The 25894-nt window shown below is 43.5% G+C and overlaps 1 protein-coding gene across 7 annotated transcripts in view; it reads right to left on the reverse strand.

Moving 5' to 3' along the window:
- FYN (FYN proto-oncogene, Src family tyrosine kinase) overlaps positions 1-25894 on the reverse strand; it is a 189683-nt gene that overhangs the window by 31082 nt on the left and 132707 nt on the right. For 5 of the 7 annotated variants that reach the window (XM_011222248.3, XM_034668998.1, XM_034668999.1 and 2 more), the window contains 9 exons: positions 24834-25091; positions 21286-21382; positions 13876-13974; positions 11002-11105; positions 10040-10189; positions 7315-7479; positions 4110-4289; positions 2315-2391; positions 2063-2216 (listed from right to left, as the gene is read on the reverse strand). In XM_011222248.3, the coding sequence (XP_011220550.1) occupies positions 2063-2216; positions 2315-2391; positions 4110-4289; positions 7315-7479; positions 10040-10189; positions 11002-11105; positions 13876-13974; positions 21286-21382; positions 24834-25080 (1273 nt within the window). In that variant the 5' untranslated portion in view covers positions 25081-25091. Of the gene's footprint in view, positions 1-2062; positions 2217-2314; positions 2392-4109; positions 4290-6737; positions 6894-7314; positions 7480-10039; positions 10190-11001; positions 11106-13875; positions 13975-21285; positions 21383-24833; positions 25092-25894 lie in introns of all 7 variants that reach the window. The other 2 variants (XM_002917157.4, XM_011222251.3) reach the window with 2 other exon arrangements.

Genomic DNA, 25894 nt, shown 5'->3' on the forward strand with positions numbered 1-25894 from the left:
CTGGGACAGCTGGCGGGGGAGGAGGGTAGGACGTGACGGCCAGGGCTGAGGGTGGCCACAGTGGCTCTGCTCCACAGCAGAAGCCTGCTGTCAGGGAAACTGGTGAGGGGCTCTCACACACCTTCCCCTCAGGCATCAGGCACCCAAGGCCACAGCCAGAGGACCCCACTCCATGAACTAAGCCTCCAGCCCTGTCAGCAGCACCCCTGCCAACATCTTTGGTTTCTGCCCTGCAACCTTCTGGATGGTTCAAGGCCAGAATTTGTAACCACAAATTCTGTAGAGCCCAGAGTCTGGGAGAAGGGGAAAGACAAATCCTGGACTGCCCCGTCTGAAGACTCTACTCACGCATGAAAGGACACTCTCCCGACTGACTGCCGAGACGAACTCCAATCTCACCCCTTCCTGAATCAAATATTCATGTCTCCAAACCTTCACCTGCTCCCCGTCCTTCTGGGTCTGTGAGTTGGGACGTGATGGGTTTGCCACAGGGTGCACTCTCATTTAGGCCCAGGTCTCGGACCCAGTGACGCTGCAGACCCTCTCAGCTCGCCTTGACTCAAAATCACGCCCACACTTCTCTCTGGATGACCAGCGCCAATTGCAGCTGCCTGTGTGCCTTTGATTAGGGACACGACCTGCCATCTGGCCCCACAGTAGCGTGTGTGTGTATGTGTGTGCGTGTGCACATGCGCGCGTATGGGTGTGTGGGGGGAGGCATGCTCGCAGCGTGGGCATTTGGCTCCAGGACAAGAACTGCCACGCGTTAGGGAAATTCAAATAGCCGAGCTGTCTGACCAACATGTGATTGAGCATTTGGATGGTATCTGCACCAGGGTCTCTGTTTAACCGTTTTACTTATCACTTGAGACTGCTGAGAACGATGAGGGAAGAACTGGTGTGAAATGAAAGAATTTAGAAAGAAAGAAAGGATCGGAATTCCAGGGTGGCCATTCTGAAACCCAGTAGAAAGCACCGCCCTGCAATACATTCCAGTCACTGCTCGGCCCTGCTCAGGACGCCTAGGCTTGAGTAAAAACAACAGCCATGAAGCCTCCCCACTTCCTTCAGATGCGAGCATTACGCTCTACAGGAGAGGCCTACATTCGACTGCAAACAGCACACTTCATTCCACGCTTACCTGCTGACCACTGTGTGCAGATCCAGGAAGATAGAAAATAACCCTGGGAACTACCTCCCTGGCAGTGGGTGCTCTAAAAGTAGCCAAAAAGCTCCCCACCAGAGTGGCTGCTGATTTGGGATGTGTTTAATCTAGTCTGATTTCTACAAATCTTTGGGGGAGGGAGAGTGGAGGGAGATGATTTAGAGGGGGTGAGGTGCTCGGGTGACACTGGTATTTTCTATCCTTCGTCTAGATCCCTTTTCTGTTCTTCTCCCAGCCCTTGACCCAGCTGGACTGACCTCTGACCTCTGGCTTCCTGCTGGGTTGGGCAGGACATTTGGAGGAGGCCCGAAGAGTGAGCTCAGGTATGAATTGCCTGGTCTTTCTCTGCCAAACGTGGCCTCTCGTTCTTAGCTCTGGTGGCTGCTCCCTCCCCACTGCCATTCTGGCCTCAGTGAGTGGATATTACTTACTAGCTCCGGGATATCACCTCATGTTTGTTGGTTTCCCTAACTCCGCCCATACCTTTATAAATAACTCCTTTGTTAAATTCTCCAAGGGCATGTTTCTGTGTTCTGCTGAGACTTCAATGGAATGATGAGCTATTATTTGACTGATCTTTTGGCCTTCCACAGCCCTTTTTCCCCAAAAGCAAAGCGTCCCAGGCCTGGATGTGAGAAGGGCACCATGAACCAGGAAGACCACATCGGTGGACATTCACTCACCAGAAAGCAACACCTTGTCCATCTACTGAACCCACTACAGTCTCCCACCTGCAGAGCTATCAGACTCCTGCCAGATCAAGAAGAAAAACCTCAGCTGAAGAATGCCATTTCAAATATTTTCTGGAGGAAGGGAAGGGAAGGAGAGAGGAAGGATTGTGCAGTAAGTGACAGTTCTCAAGGATGTGATCACGAGCCATCCTCTTTAAATGCCCACCTTGTCTTGCTGTGTATTCATTGTCTTCAATCAATCTAGCCAATCCAAAGTCAGCAATCTTGCATATTAGTCCATTCCCCACTAGAATGTTTGCTGATCGCAGATCCCTGTGGATGTAATTCATTCGCTCGATGTAAGCCATTCCTGCAGCAACCTGTGGGAACCGAGGAACAGGACACATGTCACACCATGTCTTGATGTACCTACATGTCACTAAACCTGAGGCGGGAGTCAGAGGGCCACGCAGCCTACCTGTGCTGCCATATCCACAAGGTTTGGTAATTTCAGAGCTCTTCCTTCCCCATCTTTTAAGAAATCAAGTAGACTTCCTGTGAACAAAACATTAAACCATTTCAATTTACTCTGAAAGATAAAAACGCTGACAAAGGACTGTATTTGGGTTTCTTATTAGAAGTAATGAGGTGATTGAATGAATAATGCCATCAATGAAGAAAAGATTTATACAAAAAAAAAAAGAGGGTAGAAAAAACTCTGTGCATTGAGAGGCAGCAGTTTTATCTTTCAGAAACAAACAATGGTGACTCCATTTCTAAGGACAACAAAGGTTTGATAAAACCGCAATACATGGAAGGCAATTCCCTTTATGTCACAAAGAAGGACACGTGGGAACACGTGGGGAGCTGTACCACATCAGCCTCATCCCCCAGCAGCCCTGAATGGAGGAGTGACACGGGGAGGATGCTGCCCAGCTGCCTGGTTCCCGAAGGGCGGTCCCAGGACCAGCAGGGATAGCATCCCTCGGGGGATTTGTTAGACATGCACACTCTCGGGTTCTACCCAAGAAGCAGAAGCAGAAACTCTGGAAGCTGGGCCCACAAGCCTGTATTGTAAGAAGCCCCCTGAGTGAATCAGAAGTGATTCTGACACAGAGCAAAGTTTGAGAATCACTGGCCTTGGTTATTTATAGATTTTAGACCAAGGGAAGACTGAGGAATACAGAATGGGGCAGGTAGCTCCCCCTGCTAGACCATGGCCAGCCAGGCCTCCAGGCTATCTGACGGGACCAGCGGAAGCTTCAGAGGCCCTGTGACAAGCCAGCCTGGGGAGCTCAGGACCAACACCAGTGCTGAAACAATCCCGTGCAGAGGCTGGAGGTTCATGATGGCCATTCGTGATTGCTCTTATGCTTTACTAAGTTATTGCCAAATAACCCTGCATACAAAGGACAAAGAGTCTGCCCGGAAAAAAAGAATTCCAAATATATTTAAAAAGAAAGTACGCGGAAAGGAAAAATTACACTGGTGTCCTCTGATGCACAATGCATTGCCTTTTAAGGTTGTTTCTTGTTTGCTTTGTCTATTTTTCCAAAACAAAGTGATCTTTGGCTTATCCCTGGCAATAATGGTTTGATTAGAAAGAGAGAGAGCAAAAGAGAATAAAAAGTGCTCTTTGGGAACGCCTGGGTGGCACAGTCAGTTGAGGGTCCAACTCTTCACTTCGGCTCAGGTCATGATCTTGGGATCGTGAGATCGAGCCCTGAATCAGGCTCTATGCCCAGCATGGAGTCGCTTGACACTCTCTCTCCTTCTCCCTCTGTCCCTCCCACTTGTACCCTCTCTCTCTAAATAAATAAAATAAACCTTAAAAAACTGTGCTCTTTAAAAGCATGTCTTTCTTCATCTGATGTTTAAGAAGAGAGCTGGAAAAACACTGAGCCCACAGACCCGTGTTTGATATTAACTGTTCAGCCCTGAAAAAGGAAATTTAGCCCATGGCATTCAAAATGATAGAAAATGATCATAGCCCCCCACACCACCCCTGATATTAAAAATGAATGCTTTCATTATGGCCAGGAGCTGGGACTCCTGACACATGCAACGCGCAGAAGGTGTTGCATTTCATACAGACCTGGGGGGCAAACTCAAGGTCATGGTCTGTTTTAACATGTTTTCATTAATGAGCACACCCTTTGTGCTTCCTGATGGGATCGCTTGACTCATGCAAAAACTAGGAAAAAAACAAGCAGGCACCACCATTTCCCTCCCCAAAACAACCCCTGTGAGTCAATTGGGAGGTGGGCCCCAACCTTTATTCATGTACTCGGTGACAATGTAGATAGGCTCCTCAGACACGACCGCGTAGAGCTGGACCAACTTGTCATGTTTCAACTTCTTCATGATCTGTGCTTCCTCAAGGAATGACTCCGGGGACATTGTGCCTGGTTTAAGAGTCTTTATGGCTACTTTTGTGTTTCCGTTCCAGGTACCTGCACACATCCCACGATATTAAGTCAAATTCAAGATCCTCTTTTGACGGGAAAAAAAAAAAAGCTCTTAAATCATTAGCTACTTGCATAAAGTTAGAGTTTGACCTAGAAAAACTTCGGTATCTTTTTTTTTGTTGTTGAATGAGGACAATCAAATGTAAGGACTCGGTCAAATATTTTCGACAGGAAAAATGTATTTCCTTGTGGTTATATTATAGTTTATAATTCTTGTAACTTTTTTCTTATTTTGATATATGCCACTTTCCTTTTCTGGTGCTCACTCATGTGATTACAAATTGGTACCAAAAGCTCTGGACAGTTCTTTACAAGGATGAAAGTCCAAAGGTTAGAACAGGCCTGGCCATCCCATTGCTATCCCTTAGGTAGTAGAGTGAGCATGGAAGAAAATAGATTAAGTTCCATTTTATGAAGTGTGCCATTAAAAACAAAACAAAACAAAACATGGCAACACACTGAGGATGTCTGGAGATTACCTCTAGACTTTCAGCTGTCTGCAGCGGGTGGGCTACTTGACTGAGTCCTTGAACAGCTGACATATAAGTAAGATTACAAGTACGCTGAGGAGCGCTGGCAAGAAGCTCACGGTCTACTTGCCCCATAGTTCAACCAGGTAAGGAAAATTCCTCAGGTTTACTGATGGTCAACCACAAGAACCGTAGCTTCCATCAGTTAAGAGTGAAAAAATTAAATAGCAGCTAAGAGGGAGCAGAAATATTTAGGCATAACGTGTTAAAATCGAGTAGGTACAGAGACATGCCTGGTTAATGATCATTGTTGCCTCATCTGTAAAATACAGGAATGGAATTGGATTATCTTTTGAATCTCTTTGAGCCCCAAAATTTAAAAAAAAAAATTCTAGGATCAATGTGTATTCCATTATTAGTCCTATGACTTTGACTTAAAACTCTAAGGGAAAGAGAAAAATCTGCTAAGTTAGATTATGTCTTTTCTATTTAGAAAAGAAAACTGGTTTAAATTAAGATTAATTTTTACATTTAATATAATTGATTTTAGAATTAAAAAATTCTGTAAACTTTGTCACCCTGTTCACATGGTTCATATAATTACAGCATGCAACCTACAAAAATCTAAGTTACGAAAGAACAGCAGCTTAAACAAGAGTTCATTCAAACCTTATAAAATATCTGACCACTGAACATAAATGGAAAATCTGACAATCTGTAAGTGGTCTTTGCTATCTGAGTGCTGTTAGCATCCCAAAATTTTAAATAGAGATTTTCTTCTCTAATAACAAGCCAGTCAGTCTCACTGGCATGCCATCTTGATCCTGACCTACCATAACATGATGTTTTATGCCTAGTGGGAAACAGATTCTCAATAATATGGCATAATGATTTAAAGTTGATAAGTATAAAGTTTGAAAATAAATTTTTGTATAATGTCCGATTATTCCTGACTGCATAAGTGACTGAACTAAAATCCTTGGCACTCCCAACTTCAATTATAAATTGGGCAGATGAGGGAGAGGAAGGCCATATAAAGATATTTATATATACTTATTATATAGTAGCTTACTCATGCACATATAAATGTGTATGTCTGAGTGTCTATCTCTATCCTTATTGCTCTATCTATATCTAGGTAATACTTAATCCTTGCCAGGCTCTGTTCCAAGTGCTTTCGCTGTGTTAAATCTTTTAATGCTGACCCCCCCCCCCCAAACGACCTACTGCTACACATAGCAACAGGTACTTATCTTTATTGTGTTTAATTGAATCTAAGAAAGGAGGAGGATTCCATAAGCACCAACATCTGTCTCACTAACAGATGTGTTTGGGTGGGGCCAAATTCTTGGATTTTCTTTAAGCAAAGCTGCAACTAATACAAAGGGTGTTCTAAGGCAGTGGCAGGCGCCCAGTGCAGTCAGCCTTATCAACGATATGACAACCAAATTGAGAGAAGTATGAACATCTACTGAGCATCTACTATGCACAGGGACTCTAAGTATATTGTCCTATGTAATCCTCAATCTTATAAAGTAGGTATCATTCCAATTTTACAGATGAGGGAACTAAGGCTCAAAGAGGTTAAATTAGCCCCTTACCCGTGGTTAATCAGGTAGTAAAGATTCAAACCCAGGCCCATTAAGCAAAAAAGTCGATGGTCTTTCCCAATAGCAACCCATCTATAGTATCTTACCTTCCCAGGTCTTAGGAAGAGGAAACAACGGATTCTTATTGTATTGGTTTCTTGTTCTGTGTGTGCCTGCCTTCATTAACCATATGAAGAAGGATAGAAAAGTACAGCAAAGTATTGCCATATTCTCAAAATCTGGATGTCTTGTGCCTATCTAGCTATGCAGGTTAAATGTCTTGGTCCCAATGACTGTGTGGGTGTTTTTGCCCCAAACTGTCTTTCTAATTGGCTTTGAGATGCAGCCAAAATGAAATGTGCCCTCTGCCTTACCAAGCCACACTTCAGCGAAACACCCCTGACCCAGCTTCTTCTCCAGAAACAATGAATCACGTGCAACTTCCCAAGCATCTTTAGCCAATCCAGAAGTTTGTGGGGTACAACTCGATGCAATCACAGTTAAGTTAAAACACAAACCATCAGCTTTCTCTACAGGAAAGGGAATTAATAAAGAAAACACAATCCTTATAATCCATAATTATGCATGCACTAGGAAAGATGGAAGGTGACTAGCCCTTTAGGGCGACACTGTACTGGGCAGACATTTGCATTTGAAATTAAAAGGCAAGGCATTTGTGCAGGCTGGAACATTCCTTGTACTATTTTCCAGCTTATGAATTGAAACTCATGTCATAGCATAATTTGAGCCATCTGCCAATCTTGACCACTCTCTCTCTTTTGGGAATTCTGGAATTCTGAAATCCAAATCAAATGTGTAATTCCCCACTATTAGTAATTTAAACCTTCTTTCAGGTCACATAGTCTTCATTTTTCACCTTCCATCTTTGATGTTTGGGATTTCCCAAACGGAAGAGCTAGTAATAGAATAATTAATTGAGTCTCAGCATACCCATCCATACTTCCCCAAACTGCCCATTTCCCAGTCTCTTGATCAACTGCAGGGATTCTCGAGGGATCTCCCAGACATCTTTGGTTTTGACAGACAGATCGGTAAGCCTTGGCATCCCTTTATGACAGGGAACTACTAGGCGGCAGCAGAGACCTGCGGCTCTCTCTGATGGAGTGGGGACAGCAGCAAGAGAAGGAGAGAAAAGCAGAACACGTGAAACAACACTTACAGTCACACAAACCCAGAGAGTGCACAGCGTTGCTTGAAACAGTGCTACGTTGGCAGAGAACGGCACACATCTTGGAAGATTAGACACCACACACTGAAACATGTTCATTGGAGGTAGAACAGAGGACATTTTACATGTGGACTGCTCCGTGCTTCCAGGTATAATATAGGCTACACACATATACAGGTACAGGTATGGCTGTTTTGGTTTCTATAGTCACTAAAGAAGAAAAATGTTTTCCGCCCAACATGCTAATATCATGTCTCTGGAACCCTGAAAATACCTCCATTGATTTCAAAAGGTACATTTGGACTACAGAATGTCAGCACGACTGTCCCCTCCCTCTCTAATATCAAGGGTTCAGGGACTTTCTTTGCTTTGAATATGTTTAAAATTATAACTTCAGTACAGGATTTTTCCATAGAATGTTAGACTGTTATAAACTAATAAGACTGAAGATTATACCTGGCAGGGGAAAAAAGAGGTCACATTTCTCTAGGATTTCTTTGGCATTTTAACTGACTCTATTCTACCAGTCAGATACTCTCGCTTCTTTGATATTTCCCATTAAAAAAAAAATCTTTGTAACAGTCTCCAATGTATAATTTAGAAATCTGGTTTCAAAGAAGAAAGAAAGAAAACTGAAATCTGCAGAAACTCAAGGATGTGAAAGCACTCTATTTCCTATGTAAAAAACAAAGGAAAAAAGTTACCATTTATGGGTTATTTGGAAATTTTTTTTCCTTCCTTCTTTCTTTCTTTCTTTTAAGAATATACCTTTTAGAATCTAGCAGTGGTAAGGGAGGAAATTGCCTGAATGCCAAGCGAAACATCTGTCAGGTAAGAAAAGGTAACAAAGCACGAGGAATCAGGGCAGTGACAAAGGCTGTCGAGAGCCTGGTTTGTGAGATGGACAGAGCCCCGCCCCACCACACCCCACTGAAGGCCCCTCAGATCCAGGAAAATCATATGTAGTGTTGTTTTTTCTCCAGGAACCAGCTCTAAGTTACTTTTTATTCCTTTCTTTTTGGTAGAATCAGGTTCTGAGATGTTTAGGCAGGAAATTATTTATGTGTCAATATTTCAAAGGCACTTTATTGTGTGGGAGAGAGAAAGAGGGAAGAGGAAAAGCCAATATAAAAACAAATCTAACTTGAGATGGATTTTTTTTTGAGATTAAAAAATGTCTATTGCTTTTCATATCCCTTCTCTCCTTCCAGCTTTACGATGTTATTAAGGTGCCCTTTCCAACACAATATTTTCAAATGATCCAAACCCTGGGGACCCTGCTGATGTTTGGCTGTAATGAAATATATTTCAGCATTTGAAAAATCCTTACACATGCAGGCATTTTGAGTATGTTGCATAAGCTCGGGGAGATATTCTGCTTCATTTCTACTAAATATTTCATTAGAAGCCACATAAACTAAAGGTACTCAATGCCCTAATCAACGAGTACTCCAAGTGTTGTTAATTTTTTCACTTTTTCATTAGTGCCCAGGATTAATTGATAGGCATTTCTTATTGTCATCTTCAAAAGATTGCTTTTTTTGGAGCTAAAAAATTATACACACATTTTTTAAATGAATGTGCATCAAGCAATAGTTGAGGTCAAGTCATGTACTATTTTGGGGTTTTGTTACTGTCCTGAAGAACAATATAAAATGTGTGTATGTGTGTATGCATGTATATGTATACATATATACACACACGTACACATATCACAAAAAACCTGCTGGGTTTAAGGGGATATAGATCTATAGCTGCACATATGTGGCTATACAAAAATCCACCTGTGTGTATACGTTATATAGTGGGATACTCCTGCTAGTCTTGGAAAGAAAGTGATCATTTTGACTCTTGTATATAAGACCATAGTCTTTACCAAAATGTACAGACTGCACACCTAAACTCCTAATAAGTATATATTTCTAGCAAAGAGACTGATCTACTGACTATGTGTAAGTTTAATACAATAGCTGTAACAGATCTAGGAGCTGTGGGTCACATAGTCTACATCTAGTTAGGAAATAGCAGTATCGGTGGAGAAGCAGAACATGATAAATGGATTGCAAAATTCATTGGGTCATGGGAACGAAAAGCGTGTGCAGTCACTCCTGTGAGTGCTGAGTGTGAACTGGGGGCCCCCTACAGGAGCCCCCCATGAGTTCCCTCCCAGACACTGCTCCCTCTCCTGTCACGGTTTCTGATAACAGACTCCAGGGGAACGGGAAAAGATGACAACTTTTACAATTTAACTTATTGCTTTGTACTTGGGAACTAGAATGTTACAGAATCTTTTGACAAATGTATGGAACTAATAATAACTATGGTAGAAAGACGTCAATAGAACCTATTCAGCCAAGCCCCACCTTGTATGGCTGGCAAAGAAAACTATGTCACTGCTGACCTTGTATATGCTTCAACACCCCCACCCCTGCCTACCCATTCCCTCCAGTATACCAGTGGTTAGTGGTTAGTTAGCATTAGTGTTACCTGAGTAATGTTGTACAAGCTGCTGAAGTGTTTCAAACTGGGCCCGGGTGGTAATATAGTATCCACCATTGTCAAGTTTGCGAATTTTATAATGTTTGACGTGGTCTCCTTTCATATCATCCCAATCTCGGATTGACAGTGAATAGGCACCTGGTAAACATGGAAAGCATTAGCAGTTCTCATTTTGAGAACTCATTTGTTTCTGGGGTCTCAGTTACCTGAGTATTCTGATTAATAATTCTGAAGAGGGTGCACATGCAAGCATGCGTGCATCTGGGTGCACACATACGCATACACACACTTCCACTCAGTAACAGAAGAAGAAAACACTTATTTCTTGCAAATGTCAGAAGATATTAGCAATTAAGTGATTTTATCCTTGAGAAAGAAATCTTCCTGGATTTTTTCCTACAATACTCTCTTCCATACCCTTGTGTTGCCTAACATGGTATAGACCCAACTCCCCTGGGGAGCGGATGAAGAGAAACACAGACCCGCAGGCTGGGGTCGCTCTCCTCATCTTCCAGCTTCTCTTGTGGGCTCCAGTGTGTGGTTAACAAATGAAAGGCCAGTGGCTAGAGGAAAAGCAGTCCTCAGTTTTGAAAAAATAAAAGGAATGCAAAAACAACCTGTAGGACTGGTGCCTGAGGAAGGAACTAAAAGCTATAGAAGATCGTTAATTCTAAAGAACTGCTACAAATTCTGTGATCTTGTGTGCCTGCAGGAGTGAAGCTGCCGGCCCCTGTTTCGGGAGGAATAGCTTGGTTCTGAGCCTCTGCAGTCCTCTGGAGCTGTCTGCAGCTCTAGAGCCAGGAGGGAAAACTGAAAATAGGGCTCTGCTCACAAGGCAGGGAGGATATATGCCATTTAAAAATCCTTGTACGTTAGAGATAAGTCTTTCATCCCCTCTGACTAATCCACAGATTTGAATGACAACCAAGTTCTTCAACTCCTTATCTTACCTTTGGTGGTTTCACTTTCACGGATAAGAAAGGTACCTCTTGGGTTTCCAAAGGACAAAAGCTGTCGCTCAGCATCTTTTCGGCCAAGTTTTCCAAAGTACCACCTTTAAGTGAGATCAAAGGAAGGAAGCGTTTTGTAAGGATCATTCACAAGAAGGCAACAGCAATCTTCTTCACCTCTGATTGCATCCTTAGCCTTTCCCTGTCTGTGTTTTCCTAGCCCCATCTAGCTCCCTTTCAGTCTCCTCCTGATTCCATCCCTCATCCATCTCTTTCACTCTCTGAAGAAAAAAAAGTCAGATTTGAATTGTGGGCGATTTTCCTTTCCTTCCAGAGGTGACAAGAGCCGGTTCGTGTTAAAACCGCCACCTGCATTCACAAAAAGAGAAATCTAAAACCTTGTTTTGAAATGGCGACTGCAAGAGACCCTTCCCTGCACATCTACAAGACCCTGGGATTTCTGAGCATAATTACAACCCCTGGGAAATAATGAAACACAGCCTTAGTCTACATAAGGATCATTAATCAGGCACTAAAAAAAAAAGTCAGTCAGAATGAATAAAGAACAAAGACATGATATTTTCAGTAACTTTGTACCTATAGCAACTTTGACAAAAATTGTCAAGACTACCCCTAATCTGAGATGACTGCTGTCCTTGGATGCTTGTCTTCATGCTCTTCCTGGGCAGCAGGTATGAGGATTTGGGTAAATGAAAGGATCTGCCTAGCAGATGGGCGGGGATCTGCGCATGTGTGCTCCGGCAGAGCCGCGGGGACAGGTCACGATGCAGAGGCAAGCACGTCCTTACAAATGACTGGCTGCTGCAGACGTCTCATATCCTCCCCGTGACAACACTCGGGTGCCATGTAAGAAGGCATCACATCCAGTCACCTCACAACCTCTGCTATTTATCTTTTATCTTCCCTTCCACTCTCCAGCCCTAACCATGGCCTGGCAATTAGCTAGCGTCTCCGCACTGGGTGCTGAATGAGCTGCAGCAGGTGCTGCGAGAATCCGAGGCAGCATTCAGGAGCGCCCCGTCGGAATCTGTGCCTAGAAACAATTTTAGAATATTCACCTGTGGAAGGATCCAGTTTCTAAAATGAAATTTTAATTCATTATACTTGAACATAGCTATTATGTGTTCACTGTCAAATTCTTTTGTGAATGAAAGAGCTTCACTGACGGTAAGAAAAGACATGCTGCAAGAGAGGTCCTCAGTGACTTTTAAAGGCACTGGACTATGTAACGATCCTAACCTAGCACTAGATGGTAGAAAGAGAATCATAACAATTATTTATGAGAAATGACTTCCTGGGTTTGCACCCGTCACCCAATGAAAATGCAGCATAAACGCGAATAGTGGTGAAAAGAGAGCTGTTAGAACAATGGATGGAACTAAAACAATAGCATTTTCAGATAATGGTAATTAATTGCCTATGTAAAACCATATGCGTTATCTTCCTAAAACACTAATTTGTTCTTTAAAGAAAGTATTTTAAAAATTCATTACATTATACATTTATATAATTTAAATATATATTTGGTAGGTTCCCAGTTAAATCAAAATAATGCCATGTTTTAGTGGTACCTTTTATTCTGAAAGAACACAAAGATGTTTGCAAATCTGCCCTAAAATAAAAATTCAATACACATTCCTTTATTCTCTGATGATAAAACACACTCACTAGGAGAAAAAAGGAGTGCAGAACCATTGAGCATTGAGAGTAGGGAACAAAAGCGATCTTCTCAGAGCAAATATAAAGGAATTAAAGGCAAGACGGCGGTTCAGTTGGGGATTTGGCGGGGCGTGCAGTCTAATCCTCCTCGCCATGCCTAAACAAATCCAGGGCAAAATGCAGTATCAGAGCCAGAGGTTGGGCCTTGTGTCTGATTTTCCTTGACTCCCTTACTTGTAAGGGAAGACTAGCAGAAGAGGCAGATCCCAGGGTATCAGGGAGGAGGACAGGTCCCTAAGTTTGGGAGTCAGGGGCCAGTTTTCTTTCCCTCAGTTCAGAAATGAGGGTCGTCACACAAGCCACTCTGATAGTTCTCTCTTTTGGAAGTGCCTATGAATCTCTACAGGTCAGGAGAAGGAACGATGGTGTCCCTTCTAGAATTCCCTCAGCCTACTAACCATCTTCCCAGACTGGTACCAGTGAAATCCTTGGTCCAACTAACTGTTAGTCACAATTTACTATCAAAGAAACCAACTAAGACCCCAACTCAAAGAAAAAGAACATTTGAAATGCATCATCAGAGGATTTCCCCGAGTTGTGGAACACACTGTATATGAGATACTTCTACCTGGGGCATGGAATGTACGTCTTCAGTACCCCCTTACTATTTGTGATTCCACCGAGAAAGGAAATCGCATGCTGATCTTTAATAATTATGTACCCCCTTGACCCCCTCTCTGTCTTTGTCCTTCCCTCCCCACTCCCATTCTTTCTCCCTCCTTCTCTCTCACTTTTTTTTTCAGCAGACTATAGGCTTATAATCTTGGGTTCACAATAATAATATATGCTCTGGCCAGAACTTCACATTTTCCTGGTTAATTTCTATCTATGGCAAGTAATATTGGGTTTTCACTAGGGTTCTGATAAAAAGTTCCCTTTCAAAGTAAGAATGTTTTTAAAAAGCAGGTGCAAAGAAAAAATATTAAGTTAATAATAGTACAAGAATTACATAAATACGGCAAAACCCGCAGCATGATGCCTGGGAAAACATGGCATCACCATCTTCTCTCAACCCTGAAATCGCTCTAGTGAATTTCTTCTCCTTCCGGCACGAAGTTAATGGCATTTTATTGTGACGGCTAACTTTTAAAAGCAAGTAGTTGAGTGAAAACAACAAAACAAAACAAAACATACTCTTCTGCCTGGATAGAGTCAACTGGAGCCACGTAATTGCTGGGAATGTAACCAGTCTCTCCTGTTGTCAAGGAGCGGGCTTCCCACCAATCTCCTTCCCTGCAGAGAACAAAGAGAAAAGGAAGTGAATGTGTTGACCATTTCAATATTCTGCAGTTACAGACTCAATGCTGTAAGAGTGTAAGACTATCTCCTAGTCATTCCACTGCCTGATTTCCCCAAGTTCCAACACAGCCTTCTCTAAGGGTCACATGGCTACCATCTGAGTCAACTGTGACTTGAATCCAGTGCTGTCTCTCATTTCTTATTTTATTTGCAAATTAAGAAAGTAGGACCCTGGTCATGAGAGAGCGCTCTTGGGGTGAAGGGGCATTTGTTTGGTAAGTATCCCCAACTTGGACAGAGGGGAAGGGAACCCAGCCTCGGGCTACTTTAGAAAAACCCTGTAACCACAAAAACAAAATGGTAGTCACGTGAGGTGAAGGACATGTTATTGTGTAAACATTCACAATATATACATGTGTCAACCCATCACAGTGTACACAACCCAGCACAACCTACACAATGTTATGTGTGGATTATATCTCAGCAAAGCTAGAAGAAAAATAAGGCGCGCCCTGACACTGCTAATCGAGCTCAGTCTCTACTTCGTCTCACGTCCTGAGGTAACCAGCACCCTCCGTACTCTTGGAGAGATGCAAACTGTTTGCTGGCTTTAGTGTTATTTTGTTAGTCATTTACCACCAGATGCATCAGAAAAGAAAAGAAAAACAGATCTGCAGATCCTCTGAGAAAGGAAGCCTGCTAGGAGGCCCAGGAAGGACTGAAAGCCTACTCCTAATACCTGCCTTGCTCGCTTTCAAGACAAGGGGTAGAAAGATAAGGACAATAGGTTAAGCCTTGTTCACATTTTCAACCTGAGGTTATTTTGTTGACGAATGACAGCACTGACCTGAGTCTGGTGGGCAGGAAGGAAGGGTGGGGGTCGCTGTGTGTGTACAGGTGCAGGGGGAGAACGAATACTGGCCAGGCACTGAGGTTCTGAGTCTCACCACTCTGTAAGACCCCATGTTGCAGGCGATGGCCTGTCTCAGTCGGGGGGAGGGGGGCGGGCTCTCAGAACACCACTCTCAGCTTAGAACAAACGGGTCAGTTCAGTGGTTAGAGTTCATGTGTGTAGACTCATAGTAGTGGACGTGTGACAGAAAGCAGGAACAGAGCATACGCAAGGCTGCAGCCCTGCCACGTGTGGTGTCCACAGAACCCTGTACCAGCCTGCAGCGAGGGGTGCGAGGGCAGGGGAGGAGGAGAGGCCACTGCCCTTGAGCATACCAGACCTGTCAGACTGCTCTTCAGCAGGGGCCCGGTGCCTTCTCTCCTTTCTTTTGTGGTCCTTAGAGGCATCAAGAAAGACCCCTAGCCCCCCCTCCCCCTTTTTTAAATCATTTGTGGCTGGACTCTGTGTCAAAACCCTCAGCTAGGGAAGAAAATGTGTTGGCTTTTGGCCCCAGTCAAGATCTTCCTCAGACTGATGGAATTCGGTAGAGAATAACTGGCCTCTATATTAACACAAGCCTTACTCAAGAGCCTCATTCTCCAAAGGCCGACTCTCTGAGCGAGGTGACTGATGAGAACAAGTCTAGATAGAATCTAATAAAGGGACAGACAGTGACAAGCCTGCACATACTCCGGGTGTGGTCGCGGGGGAGTCCTTGGCAGTGCAAGTGACATAAAATAGCCCATGAGAAAACAGGGTGCTGACAAAGGCTTTTAAAAAATTATGTCTTTTTTTTTTTAAAGATTTATTTATTTATTTTAGAGGAGGGAGGGGCACAGGGAGAGAGAGAAAGAGAGAATCTTAAGCAGGCTTCGCAATGCAGGGCTCCATCCCACGACCCTGAGATCATGACCTGAGCCGAAACCAGACACTTAACCAATTGCACCACCCAGGTACCCCTAAAAATTTATGTTTTAATTCATTTTTCAGTCTTTCCCTTTTCACCCTATTAAACAAATTTAAACAGGTAAGTCAACCAAAACAGGGAGATAACTTCTCATACCTAAGAAGTCCTTTGTTAATAAAACTCAAATTTAGTTTATGTCCAGATTTGTCTTAGGAAATGACTGATACATAACAAAGAACATATGTGTATATGAACCCACCCCTCGACTTAAGAGCTGGTCTTTACTGATCTGTGGAATCTACTCTGTGCTGCTCCCTATTGCATGCCTCTGCCTTTCGGCCTCCAATCATGAAATTAAAACTGTTAACATTTGAACAGTCTGTATTGGTTTCACTTCTGTGTCCTCTGAAAGAAATTCATGCAGTTGTTAAATATATCATCTAGGAACACATGTAGAAGTTAATTTTTTTCTTTGAACACATGCTAAGAAATGGCTTTGGAGGCTTTAAGATGGTGACAATGGTTACTGCTCTGAAACTCCACCAGATGGAGACATTTCATCATAAAAAAAATTAACAATACCCACCATCTCCCTACCTCCTTTCTCTTTCCCTCACTCCACCTCCCAAACCCCACACCCAGGAAATGCTCCAAAATCGTAAAAAATTAAGAGCTTTTAGCAGAAGCTTATCTTTAACTGCAACCTTCATCAAGTTAGTTCTAATCGGTTTAAATTAAGAATGTCGTATCAATGTTGGGGAACATGGAAATGCCACCTGAGGCAGGAAGCCAGTACATTTTGCTGGGGCTGGGACAAGCCCAGTCTTATTCAGATGATCTGGGATTAATCAAGTATGGCTGACCCTTGAACAACATGGGTTTGAACTGCATGGGTCCACGTATATGCAGATCTTTTCCAATAAAAACAGTACAGTAAATGTACTCTTTTCCTTAGGATTTTCTTAATAGCATTTTCTTTTCTGTAGCTCACTTTATTCTAAGAACACGGTATATATAATACATAGAAGAAATATGTGTTAATTGACTGTTTACCGCTAAGGGTTCCAGTCAACAGTAGACTACTAGAAGTTTTTGGGGAGTCAGGGTTATATGCAGATTTTTGACCACCTGCCGTGGGGGGAGCTGGCACCCCAAACCTCCCATTGTTCAAGGGTCAACTACAATTTCCATTTCAAATCCAGCATTAATATCTCATTTTGATGTTGGCACCGAAATAGTTTAGCACAGATTAGAATCCAACTATCAGCTCATTCTAAAGTCATGTATCAGGAATTCATGATTTTCTCTTAAGTGACTCCATAATCTCACAAGGGTTTTCAGTTACTCATGAGAAAGATAAAATCCTTTTCTTTTTTGAGGCCGTCTAGGGTCACTTTTTCCATCAAAGGCGATATGAGGTGACAAGAAAACAATGTAGTATGTAGTAAGCCTCACAGGTTGTGCCTAGAGAGCCTGGTACAGGCTCAAAACATCTATTAAAAAAAATCTTTTGACCAAATAATAAATAATCTTTTTAATACATTAGAAGCCCAATTCACCCACAAATAAGACTCTTTACAAATCATTCACCTTGATTTAGGAAAACAGAATCTTTACTATGCTACTTTTTACTTCTTGAATTACTGTAATTAACATTATTAAAACTGCACTTTAAAAAAACCTGTTCTTACAGTTCAGATATTTCATTAATTTAGCGTTGGTGAGAATTTTCTTTAACTTATCTTGCTTTGACTCAAATATAGGATTTAAGGCTCTGATTTAGAATAACTTTCAAGTTTTTATAACAGCTTCCCCCATTCCTCTAATTTAAAGACTTATTAAAAGAGCCTGTTCTCAATCCCCGAAATTGCTCTTTGGGTTTGTTGGCCCCTAATACAGCCAGGAAGTGGCATTTGCACATCGAAGTCAGCCTGATCCGTTGAGCTGTGAGGCATTTTTATTATAAATGCTATATTCTTTCTCAATTTGGCTACTGCCATCTTACTGTCAGAGAGCATATCCATAACAATTTTATCCTGTGGTAGATGGGACTCTCTAACCCAGGATTTCTCCTTATCAAGATGAAAAGAACTTTAAAGCAGTCACTACTGTAGGCACTATTCCACTCTGTGTAACATGTTTATTATATTTTAAAGAGTGTTTTTAGGTGGTAAATCACTAGTCATGAAACTTGAAAATAGGGAATAAAACAGATGAATTTAAATAGTTTGTAAAATGGGTTCAAGTTGAATGATGTCCAAATGCACTGCACTGAGTACTTGTAACAGGTCAGTGAAGAACCTTACCCCATGCTGGGCAGCAGTGCCACTGGCTCTGGACATAAGCACGCACATGTACCGCACGGGTCCTGCTGCACTTGAAAACACAAAGACCAGCCCTGCCACCACCCGTTTCTGCCTCTGGATGGGGTAAGGAGTGGGAGGACACAGGCACCAGGAGGTGTGGCAGCTGCCCCAGGGAGAACAGAGCGCCATCCCCCTCCCCCCAGCAGAGGAGAGCCAGGGGCTGGGAGGGGCGGGGGGAGGGGGAAGGAGACGCATGCCATCTGGTTCTCTATTATTGCTTTGTTTGTCCTTCATGATTTCCTCTTCCCTGTTATTACCCTTTACTTCAAGGTACTGTATTTGTTGTAAAAAACCTTATTTTTTCCCCCATAACCTTGGAAAAGGGCATTTAAATGGCTCGTAGGATGAGGAATTCCACTGGCAAAGTAGGAAGAACAGTAAATAAGGGAAAAAACCTTTGTAACGCTTTCTTCTAAGAGAACAAGGCCAGAGCCTCGAAGCCTGTAAACACTAAAAGCCACGCATGCAAATCATAAAACACAGATTGAGATAGACTGGATTTTCCTGGAATATTTCTCCAAAATTTCAACTGAATGCCACTGTAGATCCTATCCAGAATAACAAAGGAAGAAGTCATGAATTTGACTTTGGCAAGGACTGGCTTTGGAAGCGGCCTGTGATCAGATGCGTAGGTGCCCTTGCAGTGTGGACAAAACCCTCAGAGGAACAGCTGTGTGGTACTTCCTACTACTCCTTAGTTCTCACCTTTCAGAAGTTGGTTAAAAGTTCTAACCAACTTTGGGACTGCGAGAATATTGCACAGAATGGGGAGGGAAAGTGGAGGGTACTTTGGAATTCAAAGTAGACTCCAAGGAGAAGCATTCATCTGACAATCAAACTAACAATAAGGAATCATACATCAGAAGAGATCAAAGCCAAATTCCCCTCTCCCCCACCTCCCAGCCAACCTTCCAAACTTTCATGTATCTAGAAAGGTTCAGTCCCTTCTGGGCTGGGAGGGGCGGTCCTCTGGGCCTTTACGAGACCAAATGTGACACAACACTCAGGATGCCATCCCCACACCTCACCCTTGCCTCTGCCACCTGCCAGTGCCTCTGTGCACCTGGGCCGCTCCCTAATTTGAGGCTCTGGCTCCTCATATGTCAAAGGACGACTGTGAGGTACATCGCAGACAACTGCCGTGAAGGATAAATGAGAACATTTGCAACTTGGTATATGGCTGCACATAGGAGCCTTCAATAAATGGCAGCTGTTTACTATTTTAAAAAAATCTCTGGGGCTCTGATGGGGCTTGTAGGGGGCGGGTCATGTTCTTGATCTGGGTGCTGGTTGCACAAGCATGTTCAGGTTGTGCAAATACAGCCAACTGCACACTTTCAAAACGTGTGGAGAAGCATGCATAGCAAAATTTACCATTTCAACCATTTCTATGTATAAAGTTGGGCAGCACTAAGCACATTCACATTGTTGTGCGACCACCACCTCCACACGCACTTCTGATATGTGCGTATGTGCGGTTTTCTGCATATATTTAAATAGTTAAAAAAAAACCCACCCACACCCATTAATAATGACGATAATATTTAAAAAAACCCCAACGGCGCTACTATGTAGACATGGTCTTCTGAGGTCCACAAGAGTGACTGGCCTCTTGTGGGAGGAATCCAGCTCCTGTCCTTGAAAGGTGGTGTATTTTGAGAGTTGGGGGTGTCCCAGGAAGGGGTGGGCTTTCCAAGGAGGCAGTTTTCAGGCCTGAAGGAGTTCCCTGTTACAATGACCACTTCTCTTTGCTAGGACAGGGATGAGCTGGGGCGCCTCTCGCTCCTCTCGTTCACCGCTCTTCTTTCTGGAGCTCTCAATAAAGCTGAAGAGCCAGGCTTTGACCGGTCCTTCTGCCACCATGGTTTGTTCTAGGAACGGAGTACAGAGCAAGTGGACCTGGAGGCATAGGAGAACTTCCTGGTGGGCCCCCAGCCTTGGGGTGGCATTCCTCCCCAATCCCTGGGGAGCGCTCACAAGGAAAACCTGAGGTAGGGCAGAGAAGGCCTGACTTGCTGATGGGGACATCACCATTTTCTTTTCTTTTCTTTTTAAGTGGCTGGGGGAGGGGGTGCGGTGGGAAGGCAGAGGGAAAGGGAGAATCTTAAGCAGGCTCCATGCCCAGCACAGAGCCTGACATAGGGCTCCACCTTATGACCCTGAGATCATGACCTGAGCCAAAATCAAGAGTGGGATGTTTAATTGACTGAGCCACCCAGGCACCCCTCCTTTTTTTTTTTTAAGTAAACTCTACACTCAATGTGGGGCTCCAACTCGCAGCCTCAAGATGAAGAGTCGCATGCTCTACTAGACTGAGCCAGCCGGGAGCCCCCATCACCGTTTTCTTTGAAGCCAGAAGTTTTTTGGCAGGCACACTGCCTTAACCTAATAGAGGCAATATTTAAAAACTACAAGGAAATATGTTTCCCTATATATGATGCCAAATATATCTATATTTACTCTTCTTAATGGAAATATTAAAAGTTGAATTTGATTCTATCCTGAGAATGAGTGATTCTTACCCTTGAAACGTCCCCATTGCCTGTTTAACTGTTGTTCCTACTGGTCACATTTAAAATGCACACATTGTAGTCATTCACAAGTGGGCGAAGTCACGTCTCCTTCCATCTCACAAAGATTTCAGTCACTCGCGAATTTTCACTATGGGGAAACGCCTCCACAGGCTTCACCAATCAGAATATTTAGCAGTTTTGAAAACAGAAGGAACTTGTTGCCAGCTCTAAGTGAGGGCTCAGCTAGTACAACTTGCAAAATGCAAAACAACAACAACAAAAAACCCATCTCGAGGCAGAGAGAGGGTAATGCGGCTAGGCAAGCTTTGTGCCAATCATCTGAAAATGCAGATCTTCAGGGGGCAATTCTAGAGCTTTTCCAACTTTAAACCAAAAGCATTCACTCTGCTACTGTGGTGTCCTCCCAAAGCTCCTGGGACACCAGTGCCACAAAACGCTGCCCTGGTTCATTGCCTCTTCACTTCCTAGGTTCAACTGCCACACATTAATGAACTTAGCAAGTGTTCCTCTAGCATTTCAGGCACCAAAAAGGCACAGGCTGGTAACACAAGTATTCTTTCTCAATCTGAAACATCTGCATACGTTCCCGTCCCTCTCCGAACTTACGAGCTGTTCAATATTTGGAATTTTTCTCCTTTGTGAAAACTCAGGTCATCTTCCGTCCGTGCTTCATAATCATAAAGGGCTACAAACAGGGTCACTCCTGACAAAACAAAAGCAAAAGGGGAGAGATTATTACACAAGGGGAAATTAATTTCAAGAAATTACATCTTCACTAAAATCTCATTCTCAAAATCTACATCTAATCGGCACTGATAACATGGTGCGGTGATGTAATTAATGTGTGAAACCAGAGCTGCAGGGCTGAAGTTATGCCTTGTTCTTTGTAGGGGAAGCATGATTTGATCTGACTAAAACCTAGAGTGGGAGGTGCACTTCTCTGTGTACGCCTCTGAACGAGTCCTCGGGAAGAGACAGATATCAATGTCACGTCCACAACCAAGGGGCAGCAGTGGTGTTACAGGTCAGATCTGCGGAGGCCTGCAGCAATTAAAGCTACAAATTCTCCTCCTCTCAGGAGCCCACGTTAGGTTCAGGGTAAAACATATCACTCTTCCCGTGACCTAACAGTAATGGAGAATGTAACAGGAAATTCCTTCTGCAGCCTGGGACTTGGAAGACCCTCTCCGTAAATGTTCACCCCAATTAGAGGATGTCTTGCTCTTGGCATCTGCAATTGCTCTGGGGACTCCCTTTCTCCTACCACAAATTTGCCTATCCTTGCATTGATTTGTAGTACTTCTCCTCGTACCCACCGTATGTCTTCTCATCTGGTGGACTCCCCACAGAGGCCCTTCCTGCTTTCACAAGTCTGCTGTTAACAACAGAAAATCTCCAGCATCCCATTTGGCTTGGGACCTCCTTCTTATAGTAGGTAGAATTCTGAGATAGTCCTCAATGATTCCCACCTCCTGGTATTCATGCTGTTGTGTAATCCCCCTCCCCCGAGTGTGGGCGAACCTAGTGACTTGCTTCTAACCAACAGGGCATGGGAAAGGTGATGGAATGTCCCATAAGTGATCAAGCTTCAAAAGATTGCAACTTCTGTCTTCCCAGCGGACTCTCTGTATTGCCACTTTGGCTTGAACAATTTGATGAAGTGAGCTGCCATGCTGGAAAGACACACATGGCAAAGAACTGAGGGTGACCTCTGGCCAGCAGCTAATGAGGAACTGAGTCCTGCCAGCACCACACAAGCTTGGCAGCAGATCCTTCTCAGTTGGGCTGTGAGGTGACTGCAGCCCGGCCAACACACCTTGATTGCAGCTGGTGAGAGGTTCTGAAATAGGGGACCCAGTTAAGTCATTCCTGGATTTCTGACCCCCAGGAACTGTGAGATCATAAATACGTATCGTTTTAAAGCTGCTAAGTTTGCAGTAATACGTTATGCAGCAATTGTTAACTAATACATTCCATTTCTCTGCTGTCTGGCTCCTCATTTTGATCTCGGCACACTTCAAAGTGTCTGATGTGGCCTAAAGAATGTACACCATGGATTCCACTCTTTACCAAGCTACCATTTTGCTGTGTCAGTGGTTCCAAGGGAGCAGATGGGCCTGTGCAACTATCCAAAAGACAGAGAAGGAGGTGGGTCTTGTTCTTCCAACCCATCCCAAGTGGGACTTCCTGTAGGAGAACTGGCATTCAGGAGGTCTGACCATGCAAAGCAGCAGGGCTAATTTGGCAACTTTAAATTTCTTTGAAAGGTTGGAAAAGAGACTGCCTTAAAACAAAGTGGAGGCCTGTAAGGTTATGCTTATTCTCACTGAACACTCTAGTAACAGATTCCTTTTGTTACATAATTTGAAAACAAACCCAAGCTCCACTGTGTGGAAGACAAGGCACACAAAGGCCGGACACCTCCAATCTCCCACTCTCTCCCTGCAACGGTGCCGGCAAGTTCTCACTGGGTTTTTTATCTTCTAAGGATGGAGGGGGGAGTCAAAGGAGGTCACAGGGGCACACAGACACTGTTCTGGGCCTTAAAGCACTAAAAGCAGTGGTAGGGAGACAGACATGCACATGTAACAAAGCCAAATAATACAAGGCACAGAGATCTGCCAACATTTGGGAGTATTATGTTTCAACTCCCAAATTTTAAAGGGACCAGGTGGCCTCTTATACTAAGATTATCCCTGATTACAGTATAGACTCCCATGTTCAAGGCAAGTATCCCTTTCTAGTGACTTTATGAATGATACCTGCAGACACAGGGATTCATATCCAGCATTCGTGAATGAATGAACAAGGTCAATGTCCGCGTCAGCAGAATTCAGTCCTGTTGGCAAAGAACTCAGCAGGCACAGCAAGTGTGTGCTGGAGCATTTTTGGCTCTTTTTTCCCCTCCTGCATCCTCAGAGACAGACTTCCATAGTATGCCTCTTTCCTTCCTCCCTCCATTCCAGGTGCCTTCCAGGAAGGTAGGAAAGATTGGTAAGTGTACTAACATTCATTCCCTCATGTGAGGTCCACTGTGAAGAGAAAACTGGATCCACTACAACACAATGATACAATGCCCAAAGCTCTGGGTCAGGTCCCCTGGATAGAACTACACTGCCTTGTTGCATGCCAACTCCCCAGGTAAAAAGGCACAGTGGGTCCTTATATAACACATCTGCTCCCAGATGAGCCAAGAGCATAATGGCTCTTTGTATATTTCTTTAAACTTTTCTAATAAACAAAACACTCTTGGAACAAATAATGTCAAATATCTAGTTACCATGATTCACATGCTGGGAGATGATTTGGAAGGCTAAGGATGCATGAGATAACTTACAAATACTTTGCAAAACATATGTCTGAGAATGTATGCCAGATATTTTACAAAGTATTAGCTAAGTCAGCAAATGTACATGGCAGTAAAACAGAGCCTCGTGGTGCGAAAGAGAAGGAAGCTTAAAGAAAAAAAAAATGAGAAGGATTCCTTAAGGATACATAAGATTTGATTTTAAAATAAACGAGATACATGCGTGATACACTTGAGGGTTGATGAACTCCGTCATATGGAAGATGACGGGAAGATCAGAAAGAGAATCAGTGAAGATGAATGGCCAAAAAGGGATCCTGCCAAATGGCCCCACTGGCTGGGAGGTGACAGGTAGGCTGATGATTAGCAAGATGAGGGATGAGGTGCTACCCCCTGCAAAGCGGCTCTTAACTGGGGGATGGGAGGAAAGTGCACTAATGTCTAGAGAGGCCAAAACAGAAATTCTCAGATCCAGTCCTGGAGCTTCTGATTCAAAAGATCTGGGATGGGACTCAGGGTTTTGAAAAAGCTGCTAGTTATTCTGAGTCAGCCAGCCAAGGCTGAGACCACTGATTGGCCTGGAGCCCTTAGTAGAAGCTGTATCTCTGAACCCATGCAGAACCTCACAGAGCAGCAACTTGGGGTCACCTCGTACCATGGTAGCCAGCATTGCATTTGTCCACCAAGCCCTGTTTTGTTTTTGTTTTTTTTGTTTTAATAGCTCTTCTTCTGGCAGTGGCTAGACGGAGGCTGATGAAAAATTTAATGTTAAATCCTTAGTCAAAGGGAGCTGACTTGAACACAAATGTTCAATTGACAAAAGAATGAAGAGCAGCTTAATTCTTACCTGTTCCTCCCCTGGTACGCAAGGTCCCGGTATGAGATGAAGAGTTCACACCTCCAAAGACAGTGAGCCCTTGGCCTCCGGCTGCGTGGAAGTTGTTGTAGTTTGGGATGGAGGTCACGCCGAAGCTGGGGTAGTGCTGCGGAGTGGGGTCTGTGCCATAGCGGTACCCGGAGCTCTGGTTCAGGCTGCCATCCCTCTCCTCCGTCAGTTTTGTTGCTTCTTTATCCTTACATTGCACACAGCCCATTATCTAAATTCCTGTGGAAAACAAAAGGGAGACACTTTTGGGTGCTCCTTAGTTGCTGGATTAAAGAGGAATCATTTATAAGGCTTGCCCTTGGCTATTTCAGGCCTAAAAGGGACATGAGGAAAAGCAGTGGCTAGGTTGATGGTTAGAAGCAATCTCATGGCCCTTAACTTGACAATCACATTTGTTCCCCATGTTCTCTGGGTGACAAGAGCCACACAGAGTATGGTTACCAGCAGCAAAGCCCTCAAATGAGGTCTGCACCCCTTAAAATCCTCGAACATTACACACCTGCTTAAAGATAGCCCAATAATACTTATGCTTTTCTTTAGTCATCTAAAAGAATAATGTATGCTCTAGAAAGTGAGTCCATGTGATATTAGAATAAAAACCTTCATTATGGCAAAAAAAAAAAAAATCTAAGCAAGAGGGTAGAGGAATGCTGGAAAAGCCAGAATACAGTCCTTGCACAGCTCACCTTACTTCTTTTCTCACGGGTACCATTCTTCAGGCACACACCTCGTAAATCTTAAGCAGTAAGATGGTGATAAGTATCAAAATTAAAAAATAGTTGCTGGATGCAAAATAAAATTAGGGGCACCTGGGTGGCTCAGTTGGTTAAGCATCTAACTCTTGCTTTTGGATCAGGTCATGATCTCAGGGTTGTGAGATAGAGCCCCACTTTGAACTCTGGGCTGGGCGTGGAGACTGTTTAAGATTCCCTGTCGCACTCTCCCTCTGCCTCCAAAATAAAATAAAATAAAATAAAATAAAATAAAATAAAATAAAATAAAATAAAATAATAAAATAAAAT

The sequence above is a fragment of the Ailuropoda melanoleuca genome, chromosome 10 (genome assembly GCF_002007445.2).
Source record: "Ailuropoda melanoleuca isolate Jingjing chromosome 10, ASM200744v2, whole genome shotgun sequence".
NCBI lineage: Eukaryota > Metazoa > Chordata > Mammalia > Carnivora > Ursidae > Ailuropoda > Ailuropoda melanoleuca.